Source organism: Rana temporaria, chromosome 5 (assembly GCF_905171775.1).
Source record: "Rana temporaria chromosome 5, aRanTem1.1, whole genome shotgun sequence".
NCBI lineage: Eukaryota > Metazoa > Chordata > Amphibia > Anura > Ranidae > Rana > Rana temporaria.
Genome location: NC_053493.1, coordinates 376,617,476 through 376,634,023, shown reverse-complemented (window position 1 = coordinate 376,634,023; position 16,548 = coordinate 376,617,476). Strand labels below are relative to the sequence as shown.

The 16,548-nt window shown below is 43.6% G+C and overlaps 1 protein-coding gene across 1 annotated transcript in view; it reads right to left on the bottom strand.

The window, feature by feature from the left end:
• The window catches only part of LOC120941466 (fibrocystin-L-like), a 239,500-nt gene that overhangs the window by 111,364 nt on the left and 111,588 nt on the right, over positions 1 to 16,548 (bottom strand). The window contains exons 34-38 of the mRNA XM_040354858.1: positions 14,917 to 15,059; positions 13,025 to 13,129; positions 10,698 to 10,883; positions 9,949 to 10,119; positions 2,076 to 2,290 (exon numbers count right to left, since the gene is read on the bottom strand). Coding sequence (XP_040210792.1) covers positions 2,076 to 2,290; positions 9,949 to 10,119; positions 10,698 to 10,883; positions 13,025 to 13,129; positions 14,917 to 15,059 — 820 coding nt within the window. The remainder of the gene's footprint in view (positions 1 to 2,075; positions 2,291 to 9,948; positions 10,120 to 10,697; positions 10,884 to 13,024; positions 13,130 to 14,916; positions 15,060 to 16,548) is intronic.

Sequence of the window (16,548 nt, the reverse complement as noted above, 5' to 3'; positions counted from 1 at the left end):
AATCATCAATTCCAGACTCGACTACGCAAATGCCCTCTATCTAGGACTCCCCAAATACCAAATCACTTGTCTGCAAGTCGTTCAAAATACGGCCGCTCGACTCGTGACTGGAAAAAAACCATGGGAATCAATCTCACCTTCACTGAGATCCCTTCATTGGTTGCCAGTAAAAGACAGAATCACTTTCAAGGCACTCTGTCTAATACATAAGTGTATTCAAGGCAACGCCCCCCAAAATCTATGCAAAAAAATAAAAGCTCATAACCCCAATCGCATTCTGCGATCCACCAATCAAAACCTCCTCCAGATACCCAAAGCCAGATACAAGTCCAAAGGAGATCGAAGATTTGCAGTCCAGGGACCTCGCCTGTGGAATGCACTACCAACCACCATCCGACTGGAGTCAGACCACTTGGCCTTCAGGAGAAAGATTAAAACCCATCTCTTCTGAGGTCAAGGGGTTCCTTACCCATGGAATGGATACAGCGCCCAGAGATGATTCAGTGCGCATGTGTTGCGCTTTACAAGTCTCTCACTCACTTACCTTTTCCTTCGATTTCCCTTCTAAATGTTTTTTTTGTCTGAATTTCTCACTTCCTGTTTCTCCTCAGTAAGCTTGCCCCCATCATCAGCTGGGGGTTAGTCAGCCAGAACAGCTTACTGAGGAGGAACAGGAAGTGAGAAATTCATACAAAAAAAACATTTAGAAGGGAAATCGAAGGAAAGGGTTAGTGAACCAACAATGCACTAGCTTAAAGAAACCTATTTAGAAAATAAAAAACAAACCTTTACAACCCCTTTAACATAGTTTCTAATATCTTCATCAGAATTACTATGTGAAAAGCAACAGGTCCTGTGAAACTGAGGTCATGGGGTTCACCTTCTGGAGCTACAGTGCTATCTGGCTTAGATAATATTAAATAAAAATTGGACATTCTTGGTATTGATGTATGGACTATGCAGCATTATATGCCTGGAGTGCACCTCTGCATCATTAGTAAAGAGAGAAATTGAAATTTTTCACTAAACTTTCACAGAAATTTTGGAGATTTCAGCCATTTTGACAAACTGCATTCAAGTCAATGGGGTATGTAAAATTAAGGTTGTTTTTTTGTTTGTTTTAATTTTTAAGGCCCTTCAGGGTTTCAGAGCCCCTCTCAAATATCCCATATTTGTTATAGTGCCCAAAAAAATCCTCACTAGGCTTATTATTATTTTTTATTTATTTTTTACAGAAATAAACCAAAGAGTGTAAAAAGGAAAATTACAAGTTTAATGTCACAGTACACAACAATTAAATACAAAAAAGAAAGACACAATAACAATAAAATGTGAAATAAAATAAACTACCATAGATGCACACCTTTCCATCTCCTTAAAAAATCTACACCTCCTAAATAAAGAAAAAAAAAACTACACATTTTTTTTCAAACAATTTTCACATTCAATTCAATGACTGAAACTGAGATCTTTACCCTTCTGTAAAATTTTCTTTAAATCACCCTTGGTCATCCCTTTTATTAAGTGAAGGTTGTAGGTCTACAGTAATGTATATCAGCTGGATTACCAACATGGACTGCATAGTATTGCCCAACGTGGAAATCCAAGGTTCATAATATCTTGGTAAAGGGGAATTTTCACTCGAAACCAAAAATACAAGTGGTGTAATTTTTAGATCTTGCATTCCCTGCTTTCTTACAACTCTGAGGCCCCGTACACACGACCGAGTTTCTCGGCAGAATTCAGCCAGAAACTCAGTTCAGAGCTGAATTCTGCCGAGAAACCCGGCCGTGTGTACACTTTCGGCTGAGGAAGCCGACGAGGACCTCGGCGAGGAAATAGAGAACATGTTCTCTATTTCCTCGTTGTTCAATGGGAAATTTCAGCTCGCCGAGGTCCTCAGCGGCTTCACAAGGAACTCGACGGACAAAACGATGTGTTTTGCCAGTCGAGTTCCTCGGTCGTGTGTACGCGGCCTGAGTTGAACTCAAGATTGCCACTTGAGTTCCTCTCTTTTCCCTCTTGCTACACGCACTCACTTCTCACTCTCTCTAAGGTCTCCTTTAACTAGTTACCTGGTTAGCACATGTGACGTTGCTGAAGCCAGATCCCAGTATGGTTATTGGGTCATGAATTGTTCCATAGGTTGGTGTAATGCTGGTAATGGAAGGTGAGTAACAGTTAGAGTACCCAAACCAAAGGGAATAGTTGCTTGATGTACCATCAATTAGCTGTGGACAAATAGGTTCTGGAGCGGCACAGTCAGCAGCTGGTGAAGGTAAAAGGGGATCTGCAGAAACACCCAAATATAAATTGAACAAAGAACAATACACACAAGTCTGATTATATACAGTATATATAATTCTTTACACATTTCTATCTTTTGAATAACCAGATTCAATCTGAATGTCTGCTTGTATGTCTATTGGCTCAATTCACAAATATTCACACAAGGACAAGGAAGTCTCATTTAATGGTTACAATAAAGGAAACAAATACAACAGAGCAGAAGGATCCCTATATGTAGTAATGTATTGGACCATGCCTGTTTCCACAGGTCCTTAGTTATGACAGGAAATAACTACTGTATGTAGATAGAGATCTACTGTATGTAGATAGAGATCTACTGTATGTAGATAGAGATCTTATACTTAGCCACCTCTTGTTGAAATAAGGTATTGCAACACAAGCTTATTCGAAGTGGGATAAAGGAACAGATTCGAGCTATCAGAACGCACAGTAAAGCCGGCATTTGCAATATTACCGAGTTCTAAGGCCTCGTACACACGGCCGAGGAACTCGACGTGCCAAACACGTCGAGTTCCTCGGCCAGTTCAGCCCTGAAGCCGCCGAGGACCTCGGCGGGAGGAGAGCTCCCATAGAACAACGAGGAAATAGAGAACATGTTCTCTATTTCCTCGCCGAGGTCCTCGTCGGCTTCCTCGGCCGAAAGTGTACACACGGCCAGTTTCCTCGGCAGAATTCAGCCAGAAACTCGGTCGGAAGCTGAATTCTGCCGAGGAAACTGGTCGTGTGTACGGGGCCTTAGAGTATTAAGGATGTAAGCCAATTACTTTTTGGTCACTGATGTCACAGGAGCCAAGGAATGTCTCCAGTGGCCCTGAAAGCAGGATTGACACTGAATCCTTTAAGGTAAACTGAGGTCATTCAGGGCACAAGATGTCTGAGGCCTTGTACACACGATCAGTCCAAACTGATGAAAAATAGGATTTTTATAACAGCTTACCTGTAAAATCCTTTTCTTGGAGTACATCACGGGACACAGAGCTGCATAGCCATTACATGTGGGTTATAGAGTCTACCTTCAGGTGATGGACACTGGTGTAATCAATTAAACAGGAAGTTCCCTCCCTATATAACCCCTCCCCTACTGGGAGTACCTCAGTTTTTGTAGCAAAGCAATAAGTGTCCCAATATCCCCAGACAAGAGGGGTGGGAGCTCTCTGTCCCGTGATGTACTCCAAGAAAAGGATTTTACAGGTAAGCTGTTATAAAAATCCTATTTTCTTTATCGTACATCACGGGACACAGAGCTGCATAGCCATTACATGTGGGATGTCCCAAAGCAATGCTTACTGAGGGGAGGGAGACACCAACAACGCAGACCGCCATCAGACGTGAGGACCTATAATGCTGCCTGCAGCATACTGCGCCAAAAAGCTGCATCCTCTTGCCGTCTTATGTTCACCTGATAGGAGTTAGTGAACGTAAGCACAGATGACCAAGTTGCGGCCTTGAAAATCTGCGTCATAAAGGCTTGGAAATGCATTGCGCATAAAGCGCTTACCATCCTGGTAGGGAGCACCCCCACAAAAAAACAGGGGGAATCCTACTCTAACCACAAGCCTGAATAATAACCTGATGAATCAACCTTAAAAACAGTTGATTTTAGACGCTGCCTGCCCTTTCCTGGGGCCTCCTGGTAGCGCAACAACATCAGTTTTCCGTATCCGAGCAGCCGCTTCAGATAGGCCTAGACCCTTCTTACTCCAACAAGAGAGAGAGTGTAACCATTTTAATAGCTGACCTGAACACTGCCTGCCCATCTAGGGTCTTCTGGCAGCCCAATAAAAACGTCAGCTTTCTATATCTGAAACCTTCAGATAGGTATTTAACTGCTCTCATCTCAATTGAGAGAAAAGCAATAACCTTTCCTTCCGTGAAACAAGGTTTTGAAAAAAGGGAAGGTAAGAATATCTAGATTCAAATGAATACTAGATCCTTCTAGTAAATAAGGTTGGGTGAGGATGAAAATCACTCTACTTGTAAGAATAATTGAGTATGGCTCTATACCAAGAAAGTTGCCAATACTGAAACTCTCTTGGAGGCTACCACAACCAAGAACACCAATTCCTTGTTAAAGGATGAAGAGAAATATGGTGCATCGGCCCAAGGAGCTGACCCTGTAAGCCGACAAAACTAGAGCCAATCCTCCGAGCACAAGGGCGACCCAACTGGTGGACTTATACAAGGGGTGACGTGCATAACAGCCCGGACCAAAGAGTGTGAAGTAATCGACCTTTGGAAGCAAGGCCGAGATCGGATCCTTGATATAACTTAAGGCTAGCTCCGTCTCCTTTCCAAATGTAGGAAGGCAGGAATTTTACCTTTGACAAACTTCCACGGATGCCACCATCTGGTTTCACACCAGGAACATGGGCCTTCCAGACCGTAGGATATCTGGTCCTGGAGGCCAGCTCTCTTTTATGAATCAAGGGAATTGCCGCTGATTCTGAAAGCCCCGATCCTCGAGAATGTGGGCTATAATAGCCAGACCATTAATTCACCTGTTGCAAGGCAGAATGTAATACCCCCTGCAAAGTAGGCCTGGACAAGATGTAAGGGACTGTGGGTCCTCTACTACCACCCTTACTGTTCCTGCACCGAGAGGTCGTCAGGGTTATGCCGGAGTAATCAGGCCAGCTTCCGTTCTCCTCTAAATGTTGCATAGAAGCCACAAAAGTCGCGGCACTGGGGGGAGAGACACAACCAGTGACAACTGGTCCCCCCCCCCCGGATTACAAACACATCTGCCCCGCATGCGGGTGGATCCTTTATCCTTGACCCCAAGCTGTTCAATCTCTTGTTGAGCCTGGACGCCAATACATCTTATGTACAGGGTACTATTTCTGTGACATTTGGTCAGGAAAACAGTCAGGGTGTAGAGGTCATTCTCCCGAAAACACTTGTTGACGGCTCCAGCGAATCGCCTGCCAATTCTGCATTTCATGAAATGACGAATGTCAATAGGCAAGGCACAAGCTCCTCCTTGGTCAATTAAGTAAATCACTAGTATGGCATAGTCTGATTGTACTCTGACAGAACCAACCTGCCACCTGAACGTTCAGGCCCCTAAGCCAGATGCTCCATCGGTAGCTCTAGCTGACAGATAAGGCTCCCTTGGAGCTTGACTACTTCCCCTGGGCCATGGTCTCTTCCTGACCTGGCAAACCCTTTTAGTTAAGAATCACCAAGAGGAATTCCAGCATATCTCTGGGACCGGGTTCTTTGGATAATGCTAGGTCAAGATCCACTCTTTCTAGGCCGACAAAATACTGTTTATAACAGCCCTGAATAAAAGTTAGTATAGGGAACTGTCTTGAATGAAGCCAGCATCTTCCCTAGTGCCTTAATCAAAAGGCCAAAAGTAAGGAACTGTTCCTTGCCGTGACCACATAGACCAGTTTTCTTATAGCGATAGTCTTGTCTGAGGCCAAAAAAACTCTCCTTTTTGGACTGTGCCAAACATGCAGCTTCTTGTCAAATGAAAGAATGTATCTTTAGAGTTCCGGATACTTGACCATGCTGGACACCCTTAGGTCCAGCCATGCTACTGACTGACCCATCAGCAGGAGTTTGCTTCGGTATGCCATTACTGCTATACCCTGGGCCTACAGACCTGCTAGAGGCGGGCCCTAGCACCCTGACAACCCAGGCATGGAGGCTAACCCAAAAGGGCAAGACCACCAACTGGAGATAGTGCTGTTCCCCTGCGAAACGCAGACAACCTCTGCAGACCCAAGTAAATAAACACATATGCAACTGGCTCCCCATGTGTGTATGTGGCAAGTGTTAAAGCCATATGCCTCAATGGAAGTGTGTGTACATGGCAGCGTGTGTTCCTGGAAGCATGAATTCATATAAATATGTTTTAAGCAAAACATGCATATAGCATGTGTGCTCTGGAACAAGCATCTTGCAAGCAAGCATGCGATATAAACGTGTTATGCAACAATGTGCAACATGAACCCATGCAGACACGTATTTCTATGCAAACACAAGGAATCCTGTATTGCTTAATTAGGCCGCCATGTGCAACTTTAAAGTAATCATGCATCCTTATGCGATTCAGCATCTTCCATGCGATCAACATCTTATGCATTTTAAGCACTACTGTGCGGACAAGAACCCTTGTGTGACCAAGGACTCTTGTGTGACCAAGCACCCCTGTGCTATCCAGCATTCTTATGCACTCAAGCATCTTAATGCGACTTTAGGCATTTCTGTGAAACAAGCCTCTCTATGTGATCAAGTATCCTTGGGTAATCCAGGACGCTGTTGATCCAACAACCATGTGTGATCCAGCTTATTTTTGCATTCAAGCATCTTTAAGCGATCTTTAGGCATTCTTGTAGAAACAAGCCTCTCTGTGCGACCAAAATATCCTCGAGTAATCAAGGACTTGGGTGATCGGGTAATCATGTGTGATTCAGCATTTTTATGCCTTCAAGCCTCTTTATGCGATTCTAGGCATTTCTGTGGAAACAAGCCTCTTTGTGTGACCAAATATCCTTGGGGAATCAAGGACTTGGGTGATCGGGTAATCATGTGTGATTCAGCATTTTTATGCCTTCAAGCCTCTTTATGCGATTCTAGGCATTTCTGTGGAAACAAGCCTCTTTGTGTGACCAAATATCCTTGGGGAATCAAGGACTTGGGTGATCAAGTAATCATGTGTGATTCCAGCATTTTTATGCATACAAGCATCTTTATGCGAACTTAGGCACTTCTGTGGAAACAAGCCTCTCTGTGTGACCAAATATCCTTGGGTAATCCAGGACGCGGATGATCAGGTAACCATGTGTGATGCAGCATCTTTTTTGCATCCAAGCAACTTTATGCGATTTTAGGCATTTCTGTGGAAACAAACCACTTCTGTGTGACCAAACATCCTTGGGTAATCAAGGATTTGGGTGATCAGGTAACCATGTGTGTGTGATCCAGCATTTTTATACATACAAACGTCTTTATGCGATTTTAGGCCTTTCTGTGGAAACAAGTCTCTCTGTGTGACCAAATATCCTTGGGTAATCCAGGACTTGAGTGATCAGGTAACTAGCATCTTTATGCACTCAAGCATTTCTATGCAACTCTAACAAACATGCAACACCATACAGACAGAAACATGTATCCTTATGCGATCCACAATAAAACCTGCTCTGTTACTTGTTTTTATCCCACATGCATTCCAAACTCATGTATCTTATGCAACATGCGGACTGGTAAAGAGGAAGTTATCCTCTGTAGATGTGCGTTTCCTCAATTAAGAGACGTTAGCAATGTGTACCAGCAACTGTGCATCCCTCAGATGTGCATTTGGTTAGCCTGAAGCCGACACCAGGCTGAGGACCATATGGAGGTCTTACTAGCCACCTATAGGAAAAACCTCTCTTTACACTCCAAGGAGAAGATAGAGGCTTTGGCCAAGTAGGCAGAGGGAAATTATATGCAGCATGAATCTCTGAAAAGACTGCAGGTGCAATCAGAACCTGTAGGGCTATTGATAGCTTCTCCTCGTTAGGCTGCAGCTCCTGTCCTCTGACAGTGAACCTTCATCCCCAGCTCTTCTAATCCCTTTGTTTAAGGATTAAAGCAGGAAAAGGGACACACCCTGCTTTTCTTCTTTTCTTTTTTTTTTTTTTCTTTTTTTTTTTGCTTCTTGTGAGGATGCTGCGAACATAACAGTTAACCTCTTGTAGAACAACAAATGTAATGCAAAAAACAAAACACATGCAGAGTGGCTGCAATGTTGGGGGAGGCTGCATTGATTGCCTGACAGCTCACAGATTGAGCCATCAGACCTGTCTCTACAGGGGAGAATAAGGGGCCACCAGGTTCAGGTGGCGATTCCTTTTTATATTCCTACCCCTGACCTTATTCAATGGGGAGACCAAAGTCCTAAGCTAAAAGCAGAGGAGCTTAACCCAGGTGCATCAACAGCTGAACATAGTCTGGCAGCAACAATGCCTGCTAATCTGCACAGCCAGATGCGGAGTAGGCGTCTTAGATGAATCTGTATCCAACTCACACAAGGTGCTTGCGTTTGTGTCCCCCTAGCTTTACAGAGCTCTGACGTCTGGGCCTTTTTGCAGAGCCCTCTCTGCGACTGCACTGAGCCGGTGAGCACGTGCGACATGGTAGAGCCTGAAGCTGAGGAAGTGGGACGCACAATAGACCAGCTAACACTTGAAGCTTCCGTCTTTGGAAAGCATGGTAAGCGAAAACATCAGGCATGTCTTTTACTGCCCATAGTAGTGGAAAAACAGATAAGACTTGCAGCTACTCATGGAAGACAATGCTTTGCATAGGATTAAGGGCATTTTTTTTTTTTTTATGTACTAGCCCCTTCAAGGGGAGATATATGGGTACTACAGCCATCCTGTCTGAACAGACATAGTGGCCCAGGCTACATGCCGGCTAGGGGAGGTATATGGGTGCCCTGAGCCATCCCGTCTCAAAAGACATCGTGGTTTACATTGCCCATGCATAAAAACATAATATAGGCGAGACCCATAGTCCCCTACAGAAGACCTACTGTCGAACCAAGTCCCGTAGGTTCCTCTCTTACCTTTCCACGCTGCAGGGTATTGCCAAGCAAGAGGCCCAATCTTCCCCCTTCACCGTGGGTATAGTCCTAGACCTTCAGGGACCGGGGTCCATGGCAGGAACACCACACCCCTGGACCTATATAGCACCCTGGCAGCAGAAAAAACATTTGGTCCTTAGAAGGCACAAAGTTCTGGAACCCAGGATCCAGCCCTCCGCAGAGAGGCATTATAGGCTAAACCTCGTTCTTCGTACCGAGGCCCGGGTACTGTCCACTTTGGCTATGAAGCACCTTGGACGGATCCGGATTTATGGAGGCTTTTTACATCCAGCATGGATCCCTCCAGTGGAGCTCCTAAGAGCACATGTTAACTCGTGACCAACACCTTAGACACTGATGAAAAAACTGAGGTACTCCCAGTAGGGGAGGGGTTATATAGGGAGGGAACTTCCTGTTTAATTGATTACACCAGTGTCCATCACCTGAAGGCAGACTCTATAACCCACATGTAATGGCTATGCAGCTCTGTGTCCCGTGATGTACGATAAAGAAACAAACTGAAGGCTGAAGTCTAATGGACTGATGGTCTGATGGTCTGATGTGCCTACACACCATCAGTTCAAAATCTGATCGAGTCCAACGCGGTGAAGTAAAACACAACGACGTGCTAAAAAAAAACGAAGTTCAATGCTTCCAAGCATGCGTCGACTTGATTCTGAGCATGCGCGGGTTTTGAACCGATGCTTTTGCGTACTAACCATCGGTTTTGACCGATCGGTCATCAGTCCATCAGTCCGATTTTAAAGCAAGTTTTAAAACTTTGGTCTGAAGGACAAAAGTCTGATGGGCCGTACAGACGGTAGGTTTGGACTGATGAAACTGAACTTCAGTCCGTTTTCATCAGTTTGGACTGATCGTGTGTACAGGGCCTGAGTTCCCCTTGGGGCATGGCATTCCAAATGGAAAGGCCCAATGCCACTTTGTTCTATATTGAACTGGTGAGGTTCTTTGGGTCACTTTCTACCAATTCACCATAGAACACATCTCTTGTAGTGAGTACAACAGTGCTAGGCAATTAGTCTAGTTCCAAAATGACTTACCTGGTACATAATCAGCTTCAAATCCTCCAACTGTCACCTGTACTGCACTGATGGTTTCTTTGAGTGGAGAGACATAGACCACCCCCTGCATGTATAATGTCTGTGCATTATTGACGTAACCACTGCTGTAGTAATAGGTTCCTGGAGATGTGAACTTGTAGGAAAAGACGCCTGAAACAAAGTAAACATGGTAAAGCATCACCATACAAACTAAATGGAGAATTGTCAAATGTACAATTCCCACTAGTAGAGAATTTAAATACTAGGTATATTGTAAATGATTTGTATAAGCATGTTTCAAATTTATCCCCATACCTCCCTCTTCCCCTATATAGCATGTCCCAGCATACATTTTTTTCTTTTACTTATTTCTTGTAGCAAGAAACTACTTTTATTACACTTTTGACATAATCACCAGGCTTGTAAAAATGGTACTGTAGATCATTTTGGAAGAGGAAGGGGCCACAGACATCAGCCGGGAGGAGAAGACCTCCGTCGGGTCAGTGCAGTGGTGGCTGTGGATGGGGTATTTTTCATGATTGTTGCGGGGGGGGGGGGGGGTTGGGATACACTGCTCCTTATGCCAGTGTGGAAGTTTTACAAAGTGAATAATTTTTTCAATATTAACTTTACTAGGGCTTATTTTCGGGGTAGGGCTTATATTGCAGCCCACCCCGATAATGGCGCTAGGTCTTATTTTCAGGGAAACACAGTAGTTTGCTATAGTAATGGATAAACTGCATACACACCTGATGACACTTGAGGTCCACTGTTGAAGGCATTGCCATCAAAGGTAAGGTTGCCAGGACCTGACACTGAAAATACTCTATATCCAATACCCATTATTAAGGGCTGGGAGTTCCATGTCCAGACTACAGTGTCACCTACAGATATATCCAGTGTTGATGGAGACCAAGCATAGCCAGCACCGTATTCTGAAATAAAAAAAAGTATGCTACCAGATGCAATGGTGGATTCACAAAAAAGAAGATACACGTGAGAGAATGTACTGCACAGAAACGTTGTCTTTTTACCTCCCAGTTGCCATTCTTTCTGAGACAGGAGAATGGTGACCACTACACCCGAAATAATCTGATGCTGCGTACACACAATTGGAAATGCAGACAATTGGAAAAGTCCGATGTGAGCTTTTGGACGGAATTTTGGAATTCTAACCCTAAGCATGCTCCATCAGACTTTTGCTGTCGGAATTTCCACCAACAAAAGATTAAGGGCAGGTTCTCTATTTTTCCGAAGGAAAAAATTATTTGCGGAAATTCCGCTCGTCTGTATGCAGAAGCAAGCAGAAGAGCCAAACTGCCTATTGAACTTCATTGATCTCGGCTCGTCGTACGTCTTGTACGTCACCGCGTTCTTGACGGTCGGAATTTCAGACAAGATTTGTGTGACCGTGTGTATGCAACACAAGTTTGAGCCAACATTCCATCAGAAAAATCCACAGTTTTCTTGTCGGAATTTCCGATCGTGTGTACGGGGCATAAGAAGCAGCAGTGTACTCTCTCACAGTTATAACTGGCTTCCTGTGAGGAAGACATCTGACATTACTGGAAGTATGTTGGATGCTAAAGATTCTTCACCCATTTCACCTCTTCAAGATAGCAAAGATCCCATGCAAGACCACAAGGCAGGAAAGTATTAAGTCTTTTCCTTATAGGGAGCTTTTTTAAGATGACCGAAAAATCTTCAGCATCCGACACCCTTCAGGGAATATCAGATGGTTGCCTCCCCTGCAGCGTGCTGTGGTTCTACCTGTTGACTGCTACACACAGTAGTATAAGGGCAGGAGGAAGAAACCATTCAGTCGGGGACCAATGCTTTGACACTCCTGGAAGTGTGTTGGATGTTCTTCAAGAGTGCAAAGATCCAAGACACAAGCAGTGGTACAGATAAGTATTAAATCATTTCTTCACAGAGAGCTCTTTTGTAAAATAGTCTACTATGGTGATAGAATCACTTTTTTATGGGGTTCCCATTTCTCCAAAAGTCACATTTCAAATGTAAGTATTCCAAAGAGCTCTGTGTGGCCACTTTCTCCTACCTTACCGAGTCATAGCAGTTAAAGGTGGGGGTGGACACAAACATAACACACTGATCTTAATGCAGGGTAGGCACAGGAAACAGGCTGATTTGCATAGCTGTTTCCTATTCAGAACAAGCCAATTGGTAATATAATTAAGCTATTGTGCTATATATTTCTGTTCGAAATGGAAGGTGCACAAGACAGTTCAGAGGAGCCGCTAGTCTCCATGCAGCTCATTTGGCATGAAAGAATGTTCTCTGCAGACTTCAGCATTATGAACTGTATATACCAGGGGTAGCTTTTCCTATAGAGCAGCTATCACACTGGCACATTAAAGTTTTAGTTGTCATCACAACAGTCATTAACATGATTGAAAACTAATTAGGATGAAGCCTGCTCAAAGGGAGCTCTCTGTGCCAGAAGCAGTGTGATTCCTAAATATGGGCCAAGGTAGAGGACTCATCGATTGAAAAAACCTCAGAAAGGATTGGGATTTTAGAGGCAACAAATAGTAAATAGATACTGTCTGTCATGGAATACCATCACAAGAAGATTGATGGCAAATTGGGGTGGAAAACCGCCCCAATTTGCCATCACTCTTCTGGTGATGGTATTCCATGATGGACAGTATCTATATCATATGTTTCAATCAATTTTATTGTATATTTATTATTTTGTATCAATCAATTTTGTAATATTTACATTTTGTTAATAAATTTGTATAAGTTTTGTAAAATTTTGAGTTTACTATTTGTTGCCTCCAAAATCCCAATCCTTTTTGAGTTTTTTGCAATCGTTTAGCAATTAACGGATGATGGCAACCACATGCCACCCTGCATGAGTTGATTCTTTCTAGGTAGAGGACTCATAAAACATTGTTAAGTGGAAAAAGAGTGCATATACATAAAATGTTGTTAATGTAATAGGTATTTAAAATTAAAAAATAATAACTGGATTACAGGTGAGGTCATGCTGTGTAAAGGAATATCATTTTCGTGCATGTCTCATTTAAAAAGTGAACACTATTCCACTTACGTGTATTGCTTCCATTGTTAGTGACATTGAAGATATTTCCAGGTCCCTGAATCACACAGGTCAACTCAGTGGCTGAGCTAACAGAAACATTGCATGGGAAGGAGCCTGAGTGCGAGAAATAATATAAAAAATAATTTGTAATAAAGCTTATATCGAGGTTACAAATTAAAAACGATAGCTTCCATTTTGCCCATTTAGGGCAAAACAACAGGTTCTTTTGACAGACTATCTATCCACTGATATTCCTCTTTTGAGTCCAAGTTTTCTACTTTAAATGAAGCCTTGATGAAGGGGGGGACTTTCAGACCTCTGAAACTCACTTGATTTATTTTTTTATGCAAACCATAAATCATTTTGGATTTTCTATTATTTGATGTGGTACTCCTCGTATTTATGTTTATTTTTTATTTTTTTTAGTAACTTGATGGTCATCCTGACCTGAGAACGTGAACTCTCTGAATGTTTTTCTTCTCACTTTTCTTCTCACTACCTTATATGAACCAAGATTTAAGTCCTAGTGCCCCTTGAATGCTTTTTTACTTTGTCGGAGCCCACACTCTATCAGTGCCCTTGGAGATACAGTACCAGGTGCTTCTAGGTGTGATGGACCTCCTGTGACCATTTCCCCTTCCTCCCATGATGTAGCGGTTCCATTAGAGCTGCCAGTCACCCGGCCTGAACTTTATCACAAGGGAAGAAGGTCATTATATACTCCAACAAAGAGCTTACACATATATTGGGCCCCTAGCTTCTAATGAAATATGGAGAGGCAGGGGATCATGGTAAAGGTATCAGTGGGTGTGTGATTGTCCTGTCAAGAGATCCTGTAAATTTTCCAAAGTGACAGATTTTCCTAATTGTAATTCTTTGACAAACCAGGACATTTGAAAAAAACTTTGGACAAGGAACAACTTTTTGAAACTTTCTGATGGGGAGATTTCCAGAAAAGTATGGAAATTCACACATATAGATTGGCATCATTTACACTGCTCTCACAACAATGTATTTTAAGACTATGAGGCCGGGATTCAGAGAGATCGGCGCATCTTTAGATAGGCGTAGCGCATCTGATATGCCCTACGCCGACGTAACTTGGAGAGGCTCGTACTGTATTCACAAAGCACTTGCTCCCTTTCTTGCGCCGGCGTAACGTAAAATGGCTGGCGTAAGCCCGCCTAATTCAAAGTAGCAAGGCAGTGGGCGTGTAGTATTATAATGAAGCGTGACCCCATGTAAATGCATGGCCGAACCAACGGTGCATGCTCAGAATCACGTCAAATTTACTCCCTAAGATACACCGGCTCCATTCATACGACGTGAACGTAACTTACGCCCAGCCCCATTCACGTACGACTTACGTAAACGACATAAAATACGACGGCTGTTACGATGTCCATACCTTAACATGACTTACCCCTGCTTTATGAGGGGTAAAGTTACGCCGGACGTACGCCTTACGCAAACGGCGTAGCTTACTGCGACGGGTGCAAGTACGTTCGTGAATCGGCGTATCTAGCTCATTTACATATTTGACGCGTAAATCTACTGAAGCGCCCCAACAGCCAGCGTAAATATGCACCCAAGATACGACGGCGTAGGAGACTTACGTTGGTCGTATCTTGGCAAAATTCAGGCGTATCTTGTTTCCTAAATACAGCGCATAGATACGACGGCGCATCCTTGAACTTACGCTGCGTATCAACAGATACGTTGGCGTAAGTTCTTTCTGAATCCCGGCCTGAATGCGTAATATATGCATAAGAATAAATAGCGGTGTTTCAATCCATGCATTGTACAAATAGAGAAAATAAATGCACTGCCATTGCGGGGCCTGCTTGGAGAAGTTCTAGTTGCGTGGCTTTAGATTTTCTTAATACAGTGTTAGAACTTACCGATTTGTACAAGGTTATCTTGGGGGTTAGAACTGAATCCCGATCCTCTCAATGTGACTTGAGATCCTCCGTACATGGATCCATACTCTGGAGAGATGCTGTCCACATATAGATTGTACTTTATTGATGCCTCAATGCCTGAGCTGAAATCAGACCGGAAGTCAGTAAGTGTAATATACTTCTCAGACTCCAAATTCCACTGACACTCCCCCACTGGACATTGGGGTTGATTTACTAAAACTGGAGCGTGCAAAATCTGATGCAGTTCTGCAAAAAAAACTATCAGCTTCCAGGTTTTTTTTTTTTTTGTCAAATCTTTCTTAATTGAACAAGCTAAATTTTGAAGCTGATTGGCTACCATGCACAACTGCACCAGATTTTGCATTCTCCAGTTTTAGTAAATCAACCCCAATGAGCATCCCACTGGTGAGGTCTACTTTGTGCTCTCTTTTGGAAGCTGACTATACAGCTACTACTCCAGCCTCCATTGCCGGAAATATAATACCATGACATCTCTGTGCAATGCTAAGTGCCAAATGGGTTCACGGTAAGGCCACTCCCACTCTCAGCCCAATTTCTGTTGTGCAGCATATTTTGAATAAAGGAAACCCGAATAGAAAGAAATATGAAGGTTGGCACTGTATTGGGCTTTATTACTAGTATGCAGCTAGTGAAGCCAGAGAAAACATACAGTACCTGCATATCAAGAATCAGTTTGTATTTTAGATCATTTACAAGAAATGTGGAATGTGACACAGTATTCAATCCAGTGGTCCCCAAAATAAAAATCTACTGTTTTGCTCAGTTATATGCAGCCTTGTGACCAGGGGCAGAACTACCGCCATAGTGAACCCACGAGGGCACTATGGGGCCCACAACCGAGTGGGGCCCAGTGAGTATGAGGAATGTCAGTGGCGGTGCGTCCATAAAGGGCGCAGGAGCGCCGCCCCCTCTCTCCTGCACCACTCTAATCACCATAGATAGATTCATGCATTGCATGAATATATTTATGGTCGCTGTGGGGAGTTTTTTGGAAGTGTGTTAGCAAAGCAAAGTAATTTGAATCCGCCTCTCAGCCAATCAGGTTGCTGGGTCTGTTACCGGTCACCTGATTGGCTGAAATGTCAGGCGCTGGGATTGGACCCCTGAGAGAGGATGGAAGAAGACATGGAGGACGTGCAGGAGACCGTCACTAACCCACTGCAAGACAGGTAAGTCCTGGGCAGAATTTGATGGGGCACAGTAGCTTGTTGTATATATATGTCTTAAATAAAATTTACTGTATTTGCCGATAAGGTGACTGGACGTATAAGACAACCACCTCATTTTACAGCTAAAATGTTGGTTTTGGGATATTTTTGCCGTATAAGACAACCCCCTTCCCCCCCTCACTGTGCCATTGCCTCACCTCACTGTGCCTGCACCTCACTGTGCCATTGCCTCACCTCACTGTGCCATTGTTTCACCTCACTGTGCCTGCACCTCACTGTGCCATTGCCTCACCTCACTGTGCCAATCTTCATTCCTTTGTGCCTGGCAGAGTGAGTCAGACTGCGGGCGTCCATTTTTTAAAAGCCGCGCCTCCTCCTCGTGCTGTTTAGTGATGGGAAACTGAGTGTTACACCTATCACG